At 46.9% G+C, this 20,617-nt stretch overlaps 2 protein-coding genes across 2 annotated transcripts in view; one reads left to right on the forward strand and one right to left on the reverse strand.

Moving 5' to 3' along the window:
- The window catches only part of TRPC5 (transient receptor potential cation channel subfamily C member 5), a 108,469-nt gene extending 101,293 nt beyond the window's left edge, over window positions 1-7,176 (forward strand). The window contains exons 9-11 of the mRNA XM_020784301.3: window positions 484-525; window positions 4,350-4,439; window positions 5,587-7,176. Coding sequence (XP_020639960.3) covers window positions 484-525; window positions 4,350-4,439; window positions 5,587-6,312 — 858 coding nt within the window. The 3' untranslated portion in view covers window positions 6,313-7,176. The remainder of the gene's footprint in view (window positions 1-483; window positions 526-4,349; window positions 4,440-5,586) is intronic.
- A 9,625-nt stretch (window positions 7,177-16,801) lies between these two features.
- LOC110074353 (ALG13 UDP-N-acetylglucosaminyltransferase subunit) overlaps window positions 16,802-20,617 on the reverse strand; it is a 50,519-nt gene continuing 46,703 nt past the window's right edge. Inside the window, exons 27-28 of the mRNA XM_078380819.1 lie at window positions 20,220-20,403; window positions 16,802-17,962 (exon numbers count right to left, since the gene is read on the reverse strand). Of these exons, the coding sequence (XP_078236945.1) occupies window positions 17,688-17,962; window positions 20,220-20,403 (459 nt within the window). The 3' untranslated portion in view covers window positions 16,802-17,687. The remainder of the gene's footprint in view (window positions 17,963-20,219; window positions 20,404-20,617) is intronic.

A 20,617-nucleotide genomic window follows, 5' to 3' on the forward strand; every position in this document is an offset into this window, starting at 1 on the left:
GTTTTAGGATGAAAAAGATTGTTTTAATTCAATGTTTGTCTCCTCCTGCCAAAGGAGTTAAAGATCTGCATACAGGGACACCACACTGTGGTGCAGGACGTAATCTTCATGATCCTGCAGAGCCGGCGAAGCTGCAGAGCCGGCTAATTTGGTGTAGCAAGCTCAGCGCCTGGATCAGATCCTTAACACACTTAGCAAAAGCAAAACCGGCCGTCGCAAAAGCAAACTCAGGAGATGAAACTCAAACAGTCCAAAGAAAACATAAGCACAGATTTGGTTTGCCAGCCAGGCAGGTTTTCCCCCTTTCCTCCTCCCTACTTAACTCTTACGTACACTCCCATCTGCACTTCGATAGGGTCCGAAATCCTGTTCGTTAGATCTGCCAATGTATCGCAATAGGCATAAATACAGAGATAAAGAGATATACGGAGCGGAAAGAAGTTGAGAATGGTCTAATATACCAGTGCTCATTTTTCATTCCAGGAGCGTCACGCTGACAACTTGATCCAGAATCAGCATTATCAGGTAAAAGACATTCATTCTTCAAGCAATTCAATGCATTTTTTCCTCCTCCGCTTTCGGTTCAGATCTTGGGCAGCCAGTCAACAAGTATGGGAGGGGGGGCTGAATCCACCCCATGATCACCTCCTTTCCCCAAGGAACCATCAATGACCTCCAACTACTTGGAGGGTGGGGGAGGCTCAGACCTAAAATAAGATCTGGAGATATGAAAAAAATGCCTTTAAATAGCCCATTTGGGCCACAGAGATATCTGAAGACATGATTGGGCATTTGTTCATATGAGTGAGTGTGAAGATGCCTAGAAACCTCTTCTGATAGACTATAGTTTTCATTCTGACTTTAAGTCTATAAAAGATCCTTCCTTCCTTCCTTCCTTCCTTCCTTCCTTCCTTCCTTCCTTCCTTCCTTCCTTCCTTCCTTCCTTCCTTCCTTCCTTCCTTCCTTCCTTCCTTCCTTCCTTCCTTCCTTCCTTCCTCTCCCCTTTTCCTTCCTTCCTTCCTTCCTCTCCCCTCTCTTTTCCTCCCTCCCTTCCTTCCTTCCTTCCTTCCTCTCCCCTCTCTTTTCCTTCCTTCCTTCCTTCCTTCCTTCCTTCCTTCCTTCCTTCCTTCCTTCCTCTCCCCTCTCTTTTCCTTCCTTCCTTCCTTCCTCTCCCCTCTCTTTTCCTTCCTTCATTCATTATACGTCATTAGCATCAAGCATACATGTGTGGATGGATGAGTGCCTGCATTCATGTAGGGGCTTTGAGTGGCTTGGACAGAGAAAGGTCTTCCTCTGCTGTTTTTCATTCTCTTTTCTTTGTGGGTGTGTTCGTGCCTTTGCACCACTAGCAAAGGGCCAAATTGTGCCTGTCTCTGTCCTCATCGGCCCAAAGCCAGTCTTCCCAGCTTTACTTCCTCAGCCTTTCCTGTAAAAACAAACAAACAAACAAAACAAAAAAATGACACACCATTGTTTGAGCATGTTTATTTAAAAAAAAAAATAAGCAAACCAACTGGATCAGTATTTTCTCCAGAGGGTTCTTGGGGAGCATAATGGAGGACTCAGGGTGTAACAGGGAGCCTACAACCTGCACTGTGCCCCCCACCCCCCGGTAGCCTTGAGCGGGGGACCCTCCGGATTGTTTCCACATATGCTGTGAAAAGTGAACGGGAGCCGTGTTGTAAAAGCACTGCTTGCGGAAAAGAGGTTTCTGGTGGATTGGGCCCTACGGGATCAGCTGGAAGGCACGAACCTCCAGGCAGCAGGCGTGCCTCCTGTTCTTATGCCACAGAGGGATGCATTCCCAGCCTCGTTAGCTTCCTTAGCGCTTTCCAATTAAAAGATTTCCTAAGATTAAAGGATTGTCGGTGACTGCCGTTAGCTCGGATGCAGGAGGCGGGGGCCTTGGAAAGAAACAGTTCGAAATATGGGAAGATCAAATGCCTTTTAAAGTCCCACTGTCACTAAATTAATGCTCCTCACATTTATTTGTGGCGCAAATTGGGGTGGGGTGGAGGTGGGGAGGAAAAGGCTCCTTCTGGGCTGGCTGTGAAATGCTCCCTGCATCTGCAAGACGAGGCCATCGGAAGGTAGAGGGGAAATTGGTCTCATCCAAGGAGCCCATTTTATACAAAAACCTTCGTAGTTTTATTAGTCACTTACAGTCAATCACCTAGCCACTTAATTCACGCTAATAATCTGTTATCTCAGCTTGCCCAGTTGCATCCAGTATGTCATTACCATCCATACTCATCCATCAGATAACTTACTTCAAGTCCATTGAGTCACTCCATATCCTCAATCCAGTCAAGACTCATTTCAGTTCATTTAGAATGATCGGGAATCCCACAGCAGCCAACGGGTGGAGGGGAGAGGGCGAGGAATGGAGGTATTGTAAAGCAGTGGTTCTTAACCTGGGCGATAATGCCCCCCAGGGGGCGATTTCATTTTTCAGGGGGGCGGTAGAATGAAAAGGGGCGGCGTGGGGGCGCTGGAGCAGGAGGGGGCGGTAGGGGGGCGCTGGAGCAAGCCAAACCTGTGAAGATGTCTGCAGCCTTTTTACAGTGTGCATGAATATATATTTTCCTCCTATCTTAGTTTAATGGTTGTTGTGGGTTTTTCGGGCCATGAAAGCCTTCGCGAATACATATCTTAATTTATTTTCAGAGTTTTCATCTTTAAATTTTTAGTTCCTGCATTTTATGCCCTTTTTATATTTCTTTTTGAGTCTTAAAATTCGCTTGCAACTAAATCATTAAATGTTAGTTTTTGGGGGCATTTCATTTTCTTGGAATTGAATTTTGTTTTCAGGGGTCATTGGATTTAAGTGTCTTAAATAAATAAACAAACAAATAAATAAATAAGATATAATAAGAAATAAGAGGGGGGCGATGATAACTTCCTCAATGGCTCAAGGGGGCATTTCTTTCAAAAAGGTTAAGAACCACTGTTGTAAAGCAAAGGGGGTAGGAGTGGGAAGCCCCCCCTCCTGTATTTTGACCCTGGTTCAACCCACCACTAGCTTAGAGCCCTCCCTCTCACCCTGCCCCTATATATCCCCCCTCCCCGCCATGTGACTCTTCATTTCTTTCATTCTCAGAGGTAAGAACTAAAAAGTCTCAAAGGTTCTCTTTCTGCTGAGCGAGAGAACGAGATGTTTCGTGCCTTATTTTCATTTCAGGACTTCTTTAAGAATTCACAGGAGTGTTCATTGCACACCCAAAAAAGTATGATCTGCAAAAAAATTGTCCTCTTAGAAGAATAAAATGTCATCATTATTATTATTATTTTGCAAAATGCAAGCTTTTAATGCAAAGTAAAAGCATCCACAAAACACACAAAAGGGCATGTTTTGTGCAGAGCAAACATTGCGGAAAGATTGCATTTTTTCAAGGCCAAGAAAACTTGTCACTATTCATTCCTTAGCAGCCTCCTTCCTCCCCACTCCCAAGTCACAGAACAAATTATCAATGCAGGAATGCTGCTGTAGTTAAAGGGTGGGGGAGGCCTTCATGTCATGCAACCTTCTCAGGTGTGTGTGTGTGTGTGTGTGTCTGTGTCTCTTTCTGCCCGTCTATCTGTCTGTGTCCTTCATGGCTTTTACCTTTAAAGGACTGGTTGACTGGTTTTTTAATTCCATATGTACCAGCTTGAAAGTGGCAGAGATACAGTGGTGCCTTGCTTACCGATCGCTCCATTGAGCGACGAAATCACTTTGCAACGCTGTTTTTGCGATCGCAAAAGTGATCGCTTTCCGATGTTTCCTATGGGGGAATTTCACTTTGCGATGATCGCACGGAAGCGACCATCGCAAAGCCCCTGTTTTCGGCCAGCTGATCGACGGTTCCAAAATGACCACCCACTGTGTTGCCTCACTTTAGAGGCACCCAAAATGGCCGCCACAATGGAGGATCTTCGCATAAGGTCAGTTTTCAAGCCCATAGGAATGCATTAAACACGTTTTCGTGCGTTTCTATGGGCTTTTTTAATTTCCCTTAGCGACAAAATCCCTTAGCGACGTTTTTCCTGGAATGGATTAACGTCACAAAGCGAGGCACCACTGTACTCTATTTTTAAAAGCTTGGCCAAATCATTATCATCATCATCAGAATAGGAAGGGACCCTATGGATCATGGCGTCCAGCCCCTGTCAAGGAGGCCCAGTGAGGGAACCAAACTCCCAACCTCTGTCTCCATAGTTAGAGACGGAAACCACTGAGCTATGCAAAGAGTTTGCAGGCTTCTTCTTTCAATGAAGAGAGCCAAGAAATGAAAGAGGATGATTTAAACACCACTTGCAGACATGTCTTTTCAAAACCGTTGAGCCTCTCCTCCTGGCTTTCCTTTCAGGAAGTGATCAGAAACCTGGTGAAAAGATACGTGGCTGCAATGATACGAAATTCAAAAACTAACGAAGGGCTGACGGAAGAAAACTTCAAGGTAACGGAGCGCACGCACAGCAAATCTCCTGTCTGAAAATATGGCAGGCATAATACAAAATAGTACGGAAATTGTGAACAATGAAACTCTCTTACAAGTATATGCAAAAGATGTCTCAGGATTCAAACCCAGAACATGTTCAATGGATCAAACAAAATCATGAGTGCTGAAAAGTTTGGAATTTTTGGTTAAATTCCAATAGCGGCACAGGAGAAATGCAGGGATCCGTAGAGCAGAAATGTTTCCCAGAGTAATCCACCCCTTTTCTCATTAGTTGGCACTTAAAATCTCAGTAACTCATTCTGAGATATTAAGTAAGAGAAAGAATAAAAATGTTTCATAACTTACAGTTGTGATCAAATCAACAGCATACTAATGAACTGACTGCCTTCAGCAACAGACTCCAACAAACTCTAGAGAAGGAAAGAGCACTCAGCAGAGAGGCGGGTCTCTCATTGCATTCAGAGGCAGGAGGGAACTATTGGTTAGCACTGGATAGAGTGACAGTCATCCCTGCCCGGAAAGGTCCCTCCCAGCCACATCTTCTCTGGGCAGCATGCGAGGTTCTAAAAACTCCCAACCATTGGAATTTGAATGTTAAGAGACAGATTTTGGGATAGGGTGGGGAACTGGGAATGTTACTTTTATGGACAACATGTCCCGGCCTCTTCCCAGTTATATGAACCTTGGCAGACTCTGAACATTGCAATAAAAAGTCACTTTCCTATCCTTTTGCTGCAAGATACTTTTGTAGGGAGATGTCCTTTGCCAGCCTTGATGAGCCGCCGAGGCCGGTAAGGTTAGCTGGAAGGCGAAGCAGAAGGACAAAAATTGCACACGTTAACCTTAGCGATAGTATTTATTTCTCGGTTGACCATGCAATGACTGGACAGAGCAGTTTTGTTCCTTCGGTTCACAAAAATAAATAAATAAGATAAAATAAGTTACCAAACTTCTCCCCCTTCCCACCCAGAGGCTAAGTAATGAAATATTTATTTGCAATTCTTATACACAGCGAATCGAGATAATTCGTTTGCATAGCTTTGAACACATGTCCCCAGAGAGCATCCTTGGTTTCCTTCCCTCTTTGTTGCTGTGGGGTTTAACTCCTGCTTAAGTCTTCCTCTCTCTCTGTCTGTCCCTTTAGGAATTAAAGCAGGATATCTCCAGTTTCCGGTACGAAGTCCTTGACCTCTTGGGGAACCGAAAACCCCAACGGAGAAGCTATTCCACCAGCAGCACGGAGGTCTCCCAGAAGGACGAGGCCAACGACGAATGTGCCGGGGAAACGTCCAAAGGAAAAAGCTTTCCGTTCCCCAACAAGAAGAAAGACTTCAACGTCTCCGCGCTGATCAAGACCATGTCCGGCATGGAGATGGCGAACGAGAAACCGAAAAGCAACGGGATCAACAAGCGCTCCTTCGTCCGCAACGGGAACAGAGTTCAAAGACTTTCCAGTTCTAAGAAAGAGTCCTTCAAACGCCTGGGGCTCCTTTTCTCCAAGATGAACGGCCATCTTGCAGAACCCCACGCGGAGCCCATGTACACCATTTCGGACGGGGTCATTCAGCCGCATTATATGTGGCAAGACATTAAGTACTCTCAGAGGGCGAAAGAGCGAGGCGAGAACTGCTCCAGAAGCGAAATTAACCTCAATGAGGTGGACTACGCTAGGGACGTCAGGCATACTGGGCAGACCCAGTGCCCGGGGGTCTGTCCCAGCTCCCTTCACTGTGCTTCCAGCATGTGCTCTTCAAACTCCAAACTCATAGACTCCTCGGAGGACGTTTTCGACTCGTGGGGAGATGCTTGCGATATCTTTAGGAACCAATGGAAAGACGGGCAAGAGGAACAGGTGACCACCCGCCTATAAGTAGAGCTGTTCCGTCCCCTGCTGTAGAACAAGAGCCGACGACTCCGGGGCCCTGTTGGCTCTCACAGACTCCGACTCCTCCTCATTCAGATCCCTCTCCCTCCCCTGCGTCCCTTTTGCCTCTGTTGATGAGCGTAGAACTCCAGTCGTTTTAGCCTGTTTTTATAAACACAGTGTCACATATTCTCCCCCCCCCCCCTTTGATCCTCAATTTGCTTTCTCAGATTCCTTCAGTTTAATCTGAATGGTCCAGTTCTGTGAAGACTAGAAGATTCTGCAGAATTTTCTTCATGGGTTTTGCTTTGGGTTACTCCCTCCCTCCCTTCCATCCTCCCTTCCTTCCTTCCTCCCTCCGTTCCTCTCTCCCTTCTTCCCTCCATTCCTCCCTCTCTTCCTTCCTTCCTCTGTTCCTCTCTCCCTCCCTCCCTCCCTTCCTCCCTCCATTCCTCCCTCCCTCCCTTTCTCCCTCCGTTCCTCCCTCCCTTCCTCTCTCCCTTCCTCCCTCCGTTCCCCCTTTCCTCCCATCCATTAATATAAAGGTTTTTTTTTTAAACAGAACATTGCAGAACCTCGTTCTCCAACCTCAACCCTGGTTAGCAGCTCTGCTTTTCATCATATTCTGTTCCACTCTTAGGCCATTCCCCGCTCTCTAGGATCTTCAGCAGTCGCTTGGCGGCTTAGTCGGAAACTATGAGCCAGGCTGAGCTACTGGCCAGGGAGAAGAGTTCCACTATAAATGGGCTTTTCGCTTTGAAGCAATACAACTCCCCATGATTTCAACTGTATGTCCTTTATTAAGGTTGCCTATTGTTTTCTTAATGTAAATTATTATTACCACAAGAAGTTAAAAGTTGAATTCTGGAACTTGGCTGTTTCTGTGCATTTAATCCATTCTCTTTTTTAAAAAAAAAAACATCCACACCCTCCTCTATCCTCCACGATTCTTCCACTCACCTCTATATCTCACTCACCCACTTTTCAAGTGACTCAGTCAGGACCTTTATTGGCATACACACACACACACACAAATCACATATACAGGATAACGCCAAACTATCAATCAACTGAATCTACAAATTTGTTACATCTCAGTCTGCGGCGCCTTGTTCTCTGGTTCCGAAAGGTCACCACTTTCTCCAGCCAAACCTTTCATAAGGTCCTCTTTGGACATGACAGCATCGGGGACCATAAACATGCCTTGTTCCTTTCGTGGTTGCTTTCTTCCATGAGCGGTATTACATCTGAGGAGAAGCTTCTACTCATGTGTAGGATCTACACTAGAGATGGGCATGAACCAAACAATGAGCCGGTTCGCGGTTTGGTTCATGCAACCCATTTGCCGAAACGAAGTGCCGAATCTTTTCAGCACTTTGTTTCCTTCGGCAAAAGGGATGCCTGCCTGCCCCCATCCCGCTGCACCTGTTGCCTTTCTGCCTGGTCCTGTTGCCTCCTGCTGCTGTCACCTGATGGGCGTGCACATGCGCAGAGATAACAGGCCCAGGTCGTGGAAGGGAAGCCAGGCCACTGTCTCTGAAGATGGCGACGACATCCCTTCCAATAGTGATGGCCCCAAGCCGTTTCCCAAGAAAGCAAAGAGTGCCATAATTTTCTGGGTTGGAATATTGCTTCACCTTTCAAGCCACTGAGATATGGTCTAGTTATTCTTGGAAAAACAAGATTCCCTCAAGCTCTGGGATATTTGTAGCACACCAACTCGCCATGCGCCCAAGAGACTTGACATCTCTCAGTACCATAAAATAGCAAAATTCCATACTTAAGCAGCACCGGCGTCCGTGCACAGAGACAGAGGGGAGATTACTCCCAACCAGTGTTGGAGAATTTGTGGTCCTTCAGCTGTCGTAGTCCATTTCCCAAAGGTGGCAGCCACCATCACCATGGCCGATGGTGAGTAGTGTTAGAAGGAAGAGCTCATCAGCAACTCAAGGGATGTAGTTTTCAGCACCCAAGGAGCCTGTGTCTACAGAGGCAAAGGTTTCATTACCGCCCAAACCAGCATGGAAATGGAGCAGGTTGCTGGCCAAGGTGGACTCAACCAGAGTGACACTCTTAACAGGGCAGATCAGGTTTTGAACACATCTTCTCCTCCACTGACATCTTTCCAATCCATTTCAGCACTTCCCCAAAAATATATTTTTAAATAAAGTTCCTTGCAATTATATTACATTGGGTCATATCAACAGAGAAGTACTGGAGACCATTCGAAGCATGGCAAAGTTGTCCACACACAGTCTAGTGGGCTTTTTGAGCTGAATAATTTTCAAAAAAGGGAGGTTGATTTGGTGAGTGGGAGGGTGGGACTCCTGGATACCTTATGGAGCTCACAGATTACATATTGCTCACCCATGATGTAAATCAAGGGAATATTGTGACAGGGGCTTTTACTTAAAAGCATCAAGGTAAGGAACCTATGATTTAGATTATGGGTAGACAACGCTTGCTCAGAAGGAGACAACGATTCCTGAGTAAGCCTTGGGAGAAGGTTACATAAATGGGAGGAACCAGTGGTGAACGGAACAACAGTGAGCGAACCTGGGAGAGACACTCACACAGCCACATACATGTGGGTACAAGGAGTGGGGCTAAAATTTCCTTGCACGTTGCAATAGTTTAGCTTGTGATTTCTTCTTTGCCAAGGAGGATAGCTCAGTGCTTTAGGCACCTGGTTGTGGAGTCAAGAGTTTGGGAGTTTGATTCCCCGCTGGGCCTCCAAGGAGAAAAGCCAACCTGTGTAGCCTTGGGCCAGCTGCACAGTCCCAGGGCACCCCTGGAAGAAAGAACTGGGAAACCACTTCTATTCTCTACCTGGAAAAACCCTGAAAAGGGGTCACCGTAAGTCAGAATTGGCTTGACAGCATGCAGCTGTTAGCTAACTAGATAGCTCAGTGAGTTAGGTAGAGTTGGGATTCAATTCCCTCACTATGCAACCCATCCCAGAAGAACCAGCCTGTTATTAATTATGATTAACGCCAAGGAAGCAGTGGTTTGTTTTTCCTTGAGCAACTTGGCTGATCAACCAAACTGCAGGGAAGAATGGGCAGAACTCTGCAGGTGACACAGAAAATGCCTTAGGGACTTCCTGTGACCCCATGGCCTGGCCCGGCTAGGCTAGTCAGGTTGCCCAAGGTGGCCGGGTCTTCAGCTTACCGCTGGCCAAGTCAGCCGCCTGGAATGTAAACTGTTTTCTGGCTGGTATGCTTCCTATGTGGGTCAAGCTGTTGGCGTGCTCCCGCATGCCCACAGAGCTCCAAGCAAGGAGAGGCGCTGGGGTTTATTTTCATTCAGACGAAAACACCCGGGAGTCGTTCTAATAGGTGCTTTTATGTGCAGGCACCAAGGCAAGCCATGTCCTATAGGCAGAGAGAGAGAGAGAGAGAGAGAGAGAGAGAGAGAGAGAGTGCTCAGCTGCTAATCTTGCACCAGGTCCCCGGGGAATGAGCAGCTCAAGCATGCAAAGCTGTTCTCCCCGGCTGCCAAGGATTCCAGCTGGCACTGCGGGGCTCAGCTTTTGCTCCTTCTCTCTTCCAGGTGTCAGCTTTTATGGCCATCGCCCAAGCACACCTGCGGAGAACCGATTTTATATTCTGTCCCAGATTACGAAGCAGCAAAAGCCGATCAAACCAGGTCCGAGCCCAGGGCCGAGGGATTCTCACAGTCCCTTGAACGAGTGTACATCCACTATGGAACGCGTTCAGTAACAAACTGCCCTCCGTGATCTATTACGTGCGAATAACTGTAGGAGCACAACAGATAATAAACTGAAGATGTGTGCAGATCTACAAACTGCATATGCAATGGATGTGGTTGTGTGAACACCTCTTGTGCATCACTAAGGACGCCCAACCTTATATTATAACTTGCCTGTCACACTCTGAAAATCCTCCTGTTAAAAACATTGTGGTCGTACTGTGGGAGAGCCACCTCCATGGCTGTTCTGAGTGCAATAGAGCGCATACAATGTGACCTTTCAGGTGACTCTACCCTGGAACAGCTCCACATATCTCACCCTCCTGGGTGAACAAGGCATCCAATGGGTGGATGAGCGATAGATAGAATGGGCACAATAGGAATGTTGTCAACGCTCCTGAACATTGAATTATTTACCTCCTTGTGTCCTCAACCTGCGTCTGCTGCATCATGCAAGACCAGTGGAGCTAGGAGATTTAAGGCTTCTGCCAGCTGTCAATTCAGCATTTTGATTTTTTCGGTCCAGCAACCTTGGTTAAGCATCTGTAACTCCAGAACAACCACTTTCCAAGACTCTACCACTCTATTCCTTTTTCTTTTCTTTTCTTCTTTTTAATCCCATTCCTTCAGCGGCCCACTGTGAGGTTATATTTAAACAAAACAATTAGCAGGCTCGCTGTAGCGTGTGACAAGAAACTTTGGAACCCATTTTCTAATATGTTCTCAGGAATTAATAAACGCTGTCGTTCAGGAACAGATGACATGCTCGGTTTTAAATAGAGCGTGCACTCTGTTAGGACAAGAAGATTTTCCTTTGCTGCACAGGCACTGCAACGCAGAAAGTTCACTGTAATAAAACGAGGCACCACGTAAAAATCCGGGTGAGACAAAAATTGTGATGAGCATAAATTGTGAAATTCGACGGATGTACAGCTCCTCGACCCTCTCCATTTTCAGCACAATCTGTTGTTCAACTTTAATTTTGTGCATCTGCACGGTAGGAGAGGAAGCTGAACACGTTCCATATGTGTTGTCTCCAATGCATTTTTGGTATCACCTGCAGGACAAAGTCCCAAATAGAGTAGACCTAGGTCAAGCTGGAATTTTTAGCATATATACATTACTGAAACAGCGACGTCTACGTTGGCTTGGGCATGTTGTAAGAATGGCTGATGGTCAGATTCCCAAGGACCTCCTGTATGGAGAATTAGTGCAGGGAAATTGCCCCAGAGGGAGACCACAGTTGCGATACAAGGATATCTGCAAGCGGGATCTGAAGGCCTTAGGAATTGACCTCAACAGATGGGAAACGTTGACATCTGAGAACTCAGCCTGGAGGCAGGCATTGCATCAAGGCCTCTCCCAGTTTGAAGAGACCCTTGTCCAGCAGGCCGAGGCAAAGAGGCAGTCTCGGAAGCAGCAAAATCAGGGAGCTAGGCGGGGTACAGATTGTATTTGCCCTCAGTGTGGACGGGATGATCACTCTCAAATTGTCTTTTTCAGACACACTAGACGCTGTTGCAAGTCCTCCATGCAGAGCACGATACCACAGTCTCTCGAGACTGAAGGATGCCTATTTCATTCTATAATCACACTTTAAATGCCTACCTTATATCATATCAAAATGCTGTCACTGTGTAATGTCTGTATGCTCTGTGTAAGTCTAGATTGAATGCAGTGTCTAAAGCATGAAGATGTGACGATTACTTGAAAAATGTCTTCCTCTGTAGTTTTCCAAGTCTCAGAATGCTGAAATTAACCACCATCTCCAACACTTTCTTCCTGTACCCCCTAAATTTCCTCAGGCCCTTGTCTTGCTTTGCCTCTTTACTTCCATTGCCTGTGGTTCAGCGCATTAAACGCTTGAATTCTGTGCTACTTCATGCCCTTGGTGTCAAATCCTGCTTGGAAAGGCGCCATTCTATGAAGGAATGGTAGCAATCCTCCACAGCCTGGCATTTCCAAGCGCCAGGAGAGAGAAAGAGAGAGAGAGAGAGAAAAAAATGCCATTCTGCACAGGAAATTGTAATAATCTTTCACAGATGAGTGATTTTTCTTAGCGGAAAAAATGACCGCAGTGTTCATGAGAGATCCTGCGAGGTTTTCGAAGGGAAAAGATAAAATTTCTCACAGAGGAGAGAAGAAGGATTTCCTGCCTCCTTGTGTTTTTCCCCCCCTCTAGGATCGAGAGGTGAAATTCACATCCTTATGCGGAGTGTGTTTTCCGGGAGCCTCAGAGGAAAGGGGCCGGCGGCAAAGATGTCTCATTGTGCTGGGCTGTCTGTGGAAATCATGTGCCGTCCGGATGTTGGCACTGTTTCGCTTCGGGTTGCTGTAGGAACCGTTCAGTTTATCTCTAATTAATGACTGACGGTGGTAATCTAAGGCAGGTTAGTCTTCAGCGCTGTGACAGGTGGCCGGTGCCTTAGGGTAGAGTTAATGCAAGTGGAGGCAACGGAGCTTGAAAGCTCTCTGCACGAGTGATCTAAAAGTGATTTTCACAATAATTCAAGGGAACATGCATTCGAACTGCGATTGCCAACATTGCCTTCATAAACATCTAGACGTTGGATGGAGAAGGCTCGATGTAAACATAAAACATAAATGTAAAACATGTCTGGATAGCATAAGAAACCCACTGTGGTAAATAGAAATTCTTCTGGATTTGTTAGTGACGTTGACATTTAGCTCATCTTGTGCAACACAGTGGAGTAGATGATGGCTCCTCACTCATCCTGAAAACCTTCAGGCAGAGACTGGCCGGGCCCCAAGTCATCCAGAGTGATGGATGGCTTAGTGGGGTTTGAACCAGGATTTCCCCAAGCCTGGTCTACGTAGTACAAGCAAATCACTTTAGGTTCCTTGAAGAATGGTTCCCTGCGTTGCACAGGGAACATCCGTGTCCCTTATATTCCTAGTTTAGCCCTTTAGATGCCACCCAGTATGGTGGTTATTTCACGCTTTCCAACACAGCTTCCCTGTGACGGGGATACCTAGATTTCCCACTAAGACATAAAGCTGAGACCCTTTGGAAAAGAATGTGGGGCAAGAATTCCTATCATCTTGCCAGGGTCCAAAGCTCAGATGAGAGATGGGCACGAACCTCGGTTCGTGCCAGTTCGTACACAGAACCTGCATGTCCCTTTCCTCTACCTGCCCAGCCAAATGCTCCACTCCCCAGTCTAAGCACGCTCCTCTGCTCCTCTTCTATGGCCGTCCAGCCACTCTCCAGCAGGAGCATGGGTTGGCGTTTCCTGCCTCCTTATCTGAGTGGATGATTAGCCAAGGAGGCGGGGCAAGGAAGCTGGTTGAACAGCCGAAGAGGAGGAGGAGGAGGAGCAAGGGATGGCTGGGGGAGTGGGGGATCCAGCCCAGGAGGTGAGGGAAGGGAACGTGCAACACTTTTGGTGCTGTGTGTATGAATTGGCACGAACCTCCGGACCAACTTTCGCGCCCGTCTCTAGCTCAGATCCATGCTGAGGCAGAAATGGGCCCATCCAGGAGCGAGACTAAATAGCAAGGAGGGCAAATACAGAGGAACCAACAATTTCAAGAGAAAGATTGCAGAACGGGCCAAATAAGGATACAACATGTTGGGTGAGCCCATGCAAACAGTTGACCTTCTGCCAATGGCCCAGTCTTCCTTGGTCTGCCCCATGCTCGTTTCCTAGCAAAGGGTCCCAAAGGATGGAAAAAGCAGCCATTGTGTGTGTTCTATTCATGCCCCAAAGAAGGGCAGCCTTTATAGTCATCTCAGCTCCTCCTGGTATTCAAAAAGAGTTTTTAAAAAGGCTTCACGACGACTTAAGAACCTGTTTCACGTCTTTGGCAGGCCGGTCCTGCCCTTCTGTCATTAGCCCCAGCTGTCCTTCTCTACTCCTGGTTCTTCGGAAGAGAGCGCAAGTCCCCGCAGAGAAACCTGACACAGAACAAAAGGGATTAGAGTTGACACAGACACGGAATCGGCTTTTAAGCGCGATGTATTCTCCGCAGAGCTGCTAAAGGTTCATCAGAGGGCTGCGAAGAGGAGCCCGATTAAAGCTCTTCCTCTCCATCTTCAGAGAATTCTCCCTCACCTTTTTTCTGAAAGAGGAGCGGAAGCAACAACATTAAGAGGTTCCCTTTCTTCTGAGTTGGTCCATGAAAAGGGTTGGTCTTCACTAGGTAGACCTTTTCCCCCTGCTGCTAAGGGCAGGGTCTCAAAACAGGAAACCGATACGCATGTCTAGCTGATAATGTACCTTCTTTACACAAGGGTCTCGTTGCGTGGCCAAGAGGACAACCACAGGGGTTTTAAAAAAGAGTCCATTTGGATCCTGCATCTCAGTGAAGGCAACAACAGGACAATCTGAGGGGGGTGAGAAGGTGGAGTTGACGATGGGTCTCTTTCTTGACCTAGAGGCTTACCCCCCCCTCCTGATACCACACTAGTGTGGCTTGGTGGCAACGGGAGTTTTATCTCCTCACACGTCACACCTCTTGCTGTCCTTTTTCCAGTTCCTGTGCATTTGTGTGGGCGGGTCTGGGGGGAACATCCCCAGCTCTTTGTCCGTGATCAGCTTTATCACTAACACAATGGTTGCCAAGCATGGGTAACCCGGGTGTCCTTGGACCACCGCTCCCAGAAATCCTGGGCCAGCGCAGCGAGTGGGGAAGGCTTCTGGGAGTTGTAGTTCAAGAACTGGGTGACCCAAGGTTGGGAACCACTGTTGAGTCTTAGGTCATACAGAAGCCACCTCTAGGTCGGTGATTCCCAACCTTGGGTCCCCAGGTGGTGTTGGACTACAATTCCCACAAACCCTGGCCAGCGCAGGTAGCAGTGAAGGCTTCTGGGTGTTGTAGTCCGAGAACACCTTCTCTAGCAGAACTGTGAATGAAGGGACCGGCTATTTATAACGGAACGGGAGGAGTCAGAGGACACTTGAGCAGGTCCATCCATGGTAGATCTGAGCTTAAACACTCGTGGGCATTGACCCATCTACCGGGGGGGGGGGGAACTGTGTTTTCCTCCTATCCAGACATTTGCCAGGATGTGGAGAAAGAGACGGGAGGGATGAAGAGAAGTCACACTGGCAGAGAGGTAAGAGTTTTGCAGGGAAAGGTCCAAGAATGATCAGCAAAGAATGAGGAGATCCATAGGCAGTATAATCGCGCCCAGGCAGGAATCGGACTGGAGAGGATGGGGCCCCTCTCCCACCAGATGACTAGAACAAACAGGGTTGGTTTGCGCCTTTGGGTGTTTGTAGCCTGATTGAATGTGTTTTATTCATAACTGTTGTAAACCACCTAGAATAATGCATCACACTATTTAAACCTAATAAACAAACCCAATACATAAATATATAAAATGGAACACTCCAATCAAACCGAGAGACACCCCGTTGGAAGGATATCTTTCTCCACTGTAGGAAAATAAATTTTTTTCAATCAACTTTCCAACATCTCAGCATAACCTTAAAGAAAGCCCGGACTTTCGAGTTGTGGAGCTTCATTTTAAAGAGCTGCCTAATTTCAAACAGACTGGAAATCAAAATGCTAAACCCAATTGGCAGCCTTTAATTTCTCTGCTTCTTGCACTCATTTCTCAACAGCGCCGCAGCCGAAGAAACACAGGAACACGGCACACAACGTGCTCGCTTTCAAGATGGAGCAAAGAAACCACGGCTCGTTTCAGATGCTGGCGTTTTCAAATGCCACCTCCCGGAGCCGTGTCAGGGCAAATGTGAAGGTAAAGGGCAGGGATCAAGAGAGTCAAGGAGGTGTGTTTGTTATCTCACCTAGAACAGAACAACTCGGTTTTAAGAAGCCCGTGATGGAGGGGGGATTATGTGCATAATCCAGAAGGAAAGGGCAGAAGGGCCAAACGGAGAGAAACTGCTGAGCGCCTCCAGTCTTGAATCAATAAGGCTGTTGAGCAGGAAAGGGCAACCGGAATGATCAAGGCACTGGGCCAAACCCCCAAAGAGGAAAAAGGTTACAATACTCGGGACCATTAAGCTCAGAGGGTGGGGGAGAGTAAGAGAAGCCACCGTGGAGATGTATTAAAGGATGGGGAGAAAGGATTGAGGGGGGAAAAGCTTCTCCCTGGGTCTCCTTCCACTAGAAACATGGCAACGGTTTTCATCATTGTGTTGCTTAACTTATTTTCAGTCTGTTTTGGCTCGATAGAAGCCTTGCGGTCAAACGGCAGCACTGCAGACAAAACTCTGCTCACAAGCCAGGTTCAATCCCAGGTAGCCGGCTCGAGGTTGACTCAGCCTTCCATCCTTCTGAGACGGGTCGAGTCCCCAATTTTCTGGGAAGGGGGCAATGTGTCCCCTGCATAATTAAATTGGAAACTATCCAACAAGAGCTTTAAGTGCTATGGGGTGGTATATAAGCAGCACGTTTTCCTTTGCTTTTTGCTTTTGATGGTGTTAGCTGCCTTGAGAGCTTTTTTTCCCCCTTTTAAAGAAAGGCAGGATAGAATGGTAACAATAAAATAATTTCTCCAAGGCATTCCATTAAAAATGGTTAAGTTCCAAATGCAACAGAGCTATCAAACAGGCTCCATTCTGTTCAATGTAACACAAGGATTGATTATTTACTTAAAATATTTTAACCCTGCTTTTCTTCCTAAAAGGCTGACACTTGAGTCTTGCTCTCGGGTCACTTACTGTTTCTTCCGACATAAAGGAAATCGGACTTTTTCTGGCTTCATTCTTTTCTTTTTCACTGCTCTAAGACATAGTTGAACCTAGTTTGCGGACTTCTTCGTTCAAGTGAGAGGCAGACAAGCAAAGACTAAGGGTGAAGAATCTGCTTTTATTTAGTGAGGAGGGTGGTGTGTTTTTTTTTTCTCGTCAAATTAAATCCCACAGCCATTCGTGATTTTTAGAAACCTAATTACAGACAACAGCAGCAGCACTGATCCAGACCCAGGATCCCCACATTCAAAAACAGTGCCCTTAGGAGACCATGTTAAAACGAGAGAATGTTTAAGAGGCAGTTTCCTAAAAGTAATGAGCGAGGTTGGTTACACGCTTCACACAAAGAGTGATTGAATCAGCAATAGTTTTTTTTTTTTTTTTTGGCTGGAGAACTCTTATTTTTAAGTGCCCAAACTTCACTTTCCACGCTTTCTTAACGAAAGGGTTGAGGAGATCTCCAAATGATATGAAATGTAGTGGAATAAGAGGATCTCTGTGAGCAGTGTGTTGTTTCACAAATATCTGAACAGATTGTTTTAATAAAATATGCAGGAATCTGCATTAGTCCCGCCTTCCCCAACGTAGTGCTTTTAAGAAGGGCTGGATGACAAGCCCCATCATCCCCAGACGATGTGGGTAGGCGCCATCGCCAACCCTTCTTGAGGGCACCAAGGGGTTGGAAGACCACATCAAGTCAACCAATAGTCCTCTCTTACGCATCCCAAACTTTGCTGCAGCGATAACGCTTGATGTAGGTTTAATATGACAGTGCCCCGTATACATGCTACTAAAATAGGAAATACCGTTCCTTAGCCCCACCATAAATACAAATCAACATCTCTATAAAACACGAAAAATTAAAAAACAAACATCTGGCCAACCCTTGCTCGGCTCACGAAGGAAACTGGAAGACAGAGAGAGAGAGAGAGATGAACAAACAAAAACAAGGAAAAATATCTGTGACTCGAGTCCTCCTTCGCTCTACATGGTTTGTGCTACAAAATGGGGGTTTGGATTGGATGAGGTCATGTAGCCAACTTGATGAAAGTGACCGGGATTCACGGCACCGTGGATTCGTGCAGAGCTCCCAAAGGATGGGTTGACGGGATACCAAGAACTAACGTAGGGGTAAGTGGGAACCAAAGGGACGCAAGCTTCATATCCCTGTAGTGATGCCTGGTTGTATGGATCTGGTACTACCGGGTAATAGACCGTCCCATGGGCAGGCAGTGCTGGCTCTCCAACGGATAAAGCACCTAGGACAGAAACAGAGAAAAATATATACAGTGGTGCCCCGCATAGCGACGTTAATCCATTCCAGGATTAACATCGCTATCCGGATTTGTCGCTATGCGGGGGGGGGGGGACCCATTAAACTCCGTTTCAGCTCACTGCTGAAATTTATGCCAGTAGAGCCGGGAGTTCTACCAATGGACAACTTTCAATGTTGATGACAGGATCAGGACTGCCCGCTGATGGAAGTGCTTTTAGTTTGATTAATTCCACCAGAGCTTGAAACACTGCCCTGGAACAAACCCCTGATCTAATCTGGGTTTGGAAACAAACCGGGTCAGATGGGAAATCATGAGAAATATCACAGCCCCCCCCCCCCAAGCGAGGCCAGGAAGGAATTGCGTCTGGACCTCTAAGGCTGATAGTTAGAATGAACAAGACAGACCCAGCACCTGGCTCAAGACACACAAGCATCCTATTCTTCTCCTCCTGTGTCTTTTCACCAGCCATTCTCAATGGGGGCCCATGTGGGGCTCCTGAGACATTTCAAGGGGGGAGGCACAGACTGGAAACAATTCTTCACACATCACCTTAGAAGGTTCGTTGTGCAACTTAAGACAATCCTGATTGGGTTCTTTCTTTCTTTCATATTGCGTTCGTGGCAAAAAAGAATTGGGAATGACTGCAAAATGTAATCAATGGACAGCTCAATGATTTATATGTCTCCGGCTGCAGAGCGAGAAGTTGAGAGTTCTATTCCCCCCGGGGTACTTCAGGACCCCCTTCCATCTCTGCATGTCTAAGATTGTCATTTTTATTACAACAACATTTACATTTTACCAGAGGCCTGGATAAGGTGTGTTTCTGAGGTACAGAGGTGGATTTATTTCTATTTTTACATTCCCTCAACAGCACTGCTCCTCTGACGTACAAGCCAATGCTTCTCCCCTAACACAAAGACAAGCCTCACCCCCACTTGATTAATATTTGCCCTAATTAAAAAGGGCCCTGATTAACCAGCTATGTTTGATGGAGCTATCTCTGCTGATTAAAGCTTGCCACCTCATGCACTCTTAACACTGCAATCTGCGCGGCTAATGAGTACGGATCGCCCGGACAGGAGGCGCCCTCCAAACTTCTAGGTTTGCGTAATGACGGATAGCAATGCTCTAAGCAAAGCAAAGGCCTTAATTTCGCACATATGTCATTCAAAACCATGAAATCCGACTGCCCCTTTTTGCTAAGAACACTTTACAAAAGCTAAGACCTTGCCCAATCAGATCAGAAAGGAAATCTGTCTTGCCAGCCCAAACACACCTATACATTTCTCCTTCATCTCTGTGTGAAGTTCAGTCACGTGGCTCCTTCTTCCTCTAAGGTGTTTAAAGATGATGGCAGCTGCAGGAAGCTGCCAGCCAAAAATCTGAAGGAGGGGTACCTATCCTTTTTTTCCTCCAAGATGTTTTTCCTTATCGAGGAAGGAACCTACCTTTCAAGGTAGGCTGCTTCGAGAGCCACGCAAGGCAGGAAAAGGATAATTACTTCCAATTTTAAAAAAAGCAGGCGCATCTAAACAAACCATAGATGCTCAAACTGTGGTTTATTTACTGTGAAGTTCAAGCAGAGAGAAGCCAGATCTCTGGCTTGTCTCCCATCAAACAATCCAGAAAAACATCCTAGGGGCTGATGACTTGAGGGTCATTCTTTGGATCCTTAGGGAGGAAACAAGAGCCGGAGCTTTCCTGTAAGGGCATGTCACAGGCCCTCTTAGCCACCGCTGCTGGAACTGGGGACGATGAAGCTGGCCTTTCAGTTCATACAAACCAGGCCACCAAACAGAATCTTTCCAATTCTGGCTGAATGAAGAATGAAAAAACATTCATGCAAAAACAATGCATGTATGTGTGTGGGTTTGTTTTCCTTTTAAGTTCAATTGTGCTAGGCATCTGCTTCTGGCTGGCTGGCTGGCTGGCTGGCTGGTTTAAGTCTCTGGCTGCAGAGCCAGAGGTTGGGAGCTCAATTCCCACACTGGGCTTCCCAGGAGAAGAGCCAGCCTGGGTGGCCTTGGGCCAGCTGCACCGTCCCAGCACACGTCCAGAAGAAGGGAATGGGTGACCACGTCTGAGTACTCTCTACCTAGAAAACCCTGGAAAGGCTCCCCCAGAATTGATTTGATGGCACAGACGATGAACAATCTGCTAGATGCAAAACAGGAAGCGAAGAGCATCAAACCCTCTTCTATGACATGAGTGCTTACTTGACGCGACTGTCAATACTGACCGTTGGTGGCGGCGTCCACATGGACTGGGCGCGGATCGCTCCTCCCCACTTCAGTGTACGCCGGAGGCAGCGACGCATCTCCTGCCGGGAGAGGCTCCGTGTACGTTGGGTACGATTCCATAGGAGGCGACGGGGGCACTTGCGGGACATACATCATCGGGTTCCAGCAGCTTTGGTGGTAATACTTGGGGAAATTCACAGCGAGAGAAACAAGGTTTAGAACCTTCCACTGCACAGGCTAACCGAGCAGAGCGGCGACCAAAGGCCGGCAGGCCAGCTGGATGCCATCTTTAAAAACACTGGGCTCAATTCTACACAGAATTAGTGGCGTTTTACCTCCAGTAAAATCAAACAGTGCTTACTTGTGCCCTAAGAATGACTCACTTTATCTCTCAACC

The sequence above is a fragment of the Pogona vitticeps genome, chromosome 11 (assembly GCF_051106095.1).
Source record: "Pogona vitticeps strain Pit_001003342236 chromosome 11, PviZW2.1, whole genome shotgun sequence".
NCBI lineage: Eukaryota > Metazoa > Chordata > Lepidosauria > Squamata > Agamidae > Pogona > Pogona vitticeps.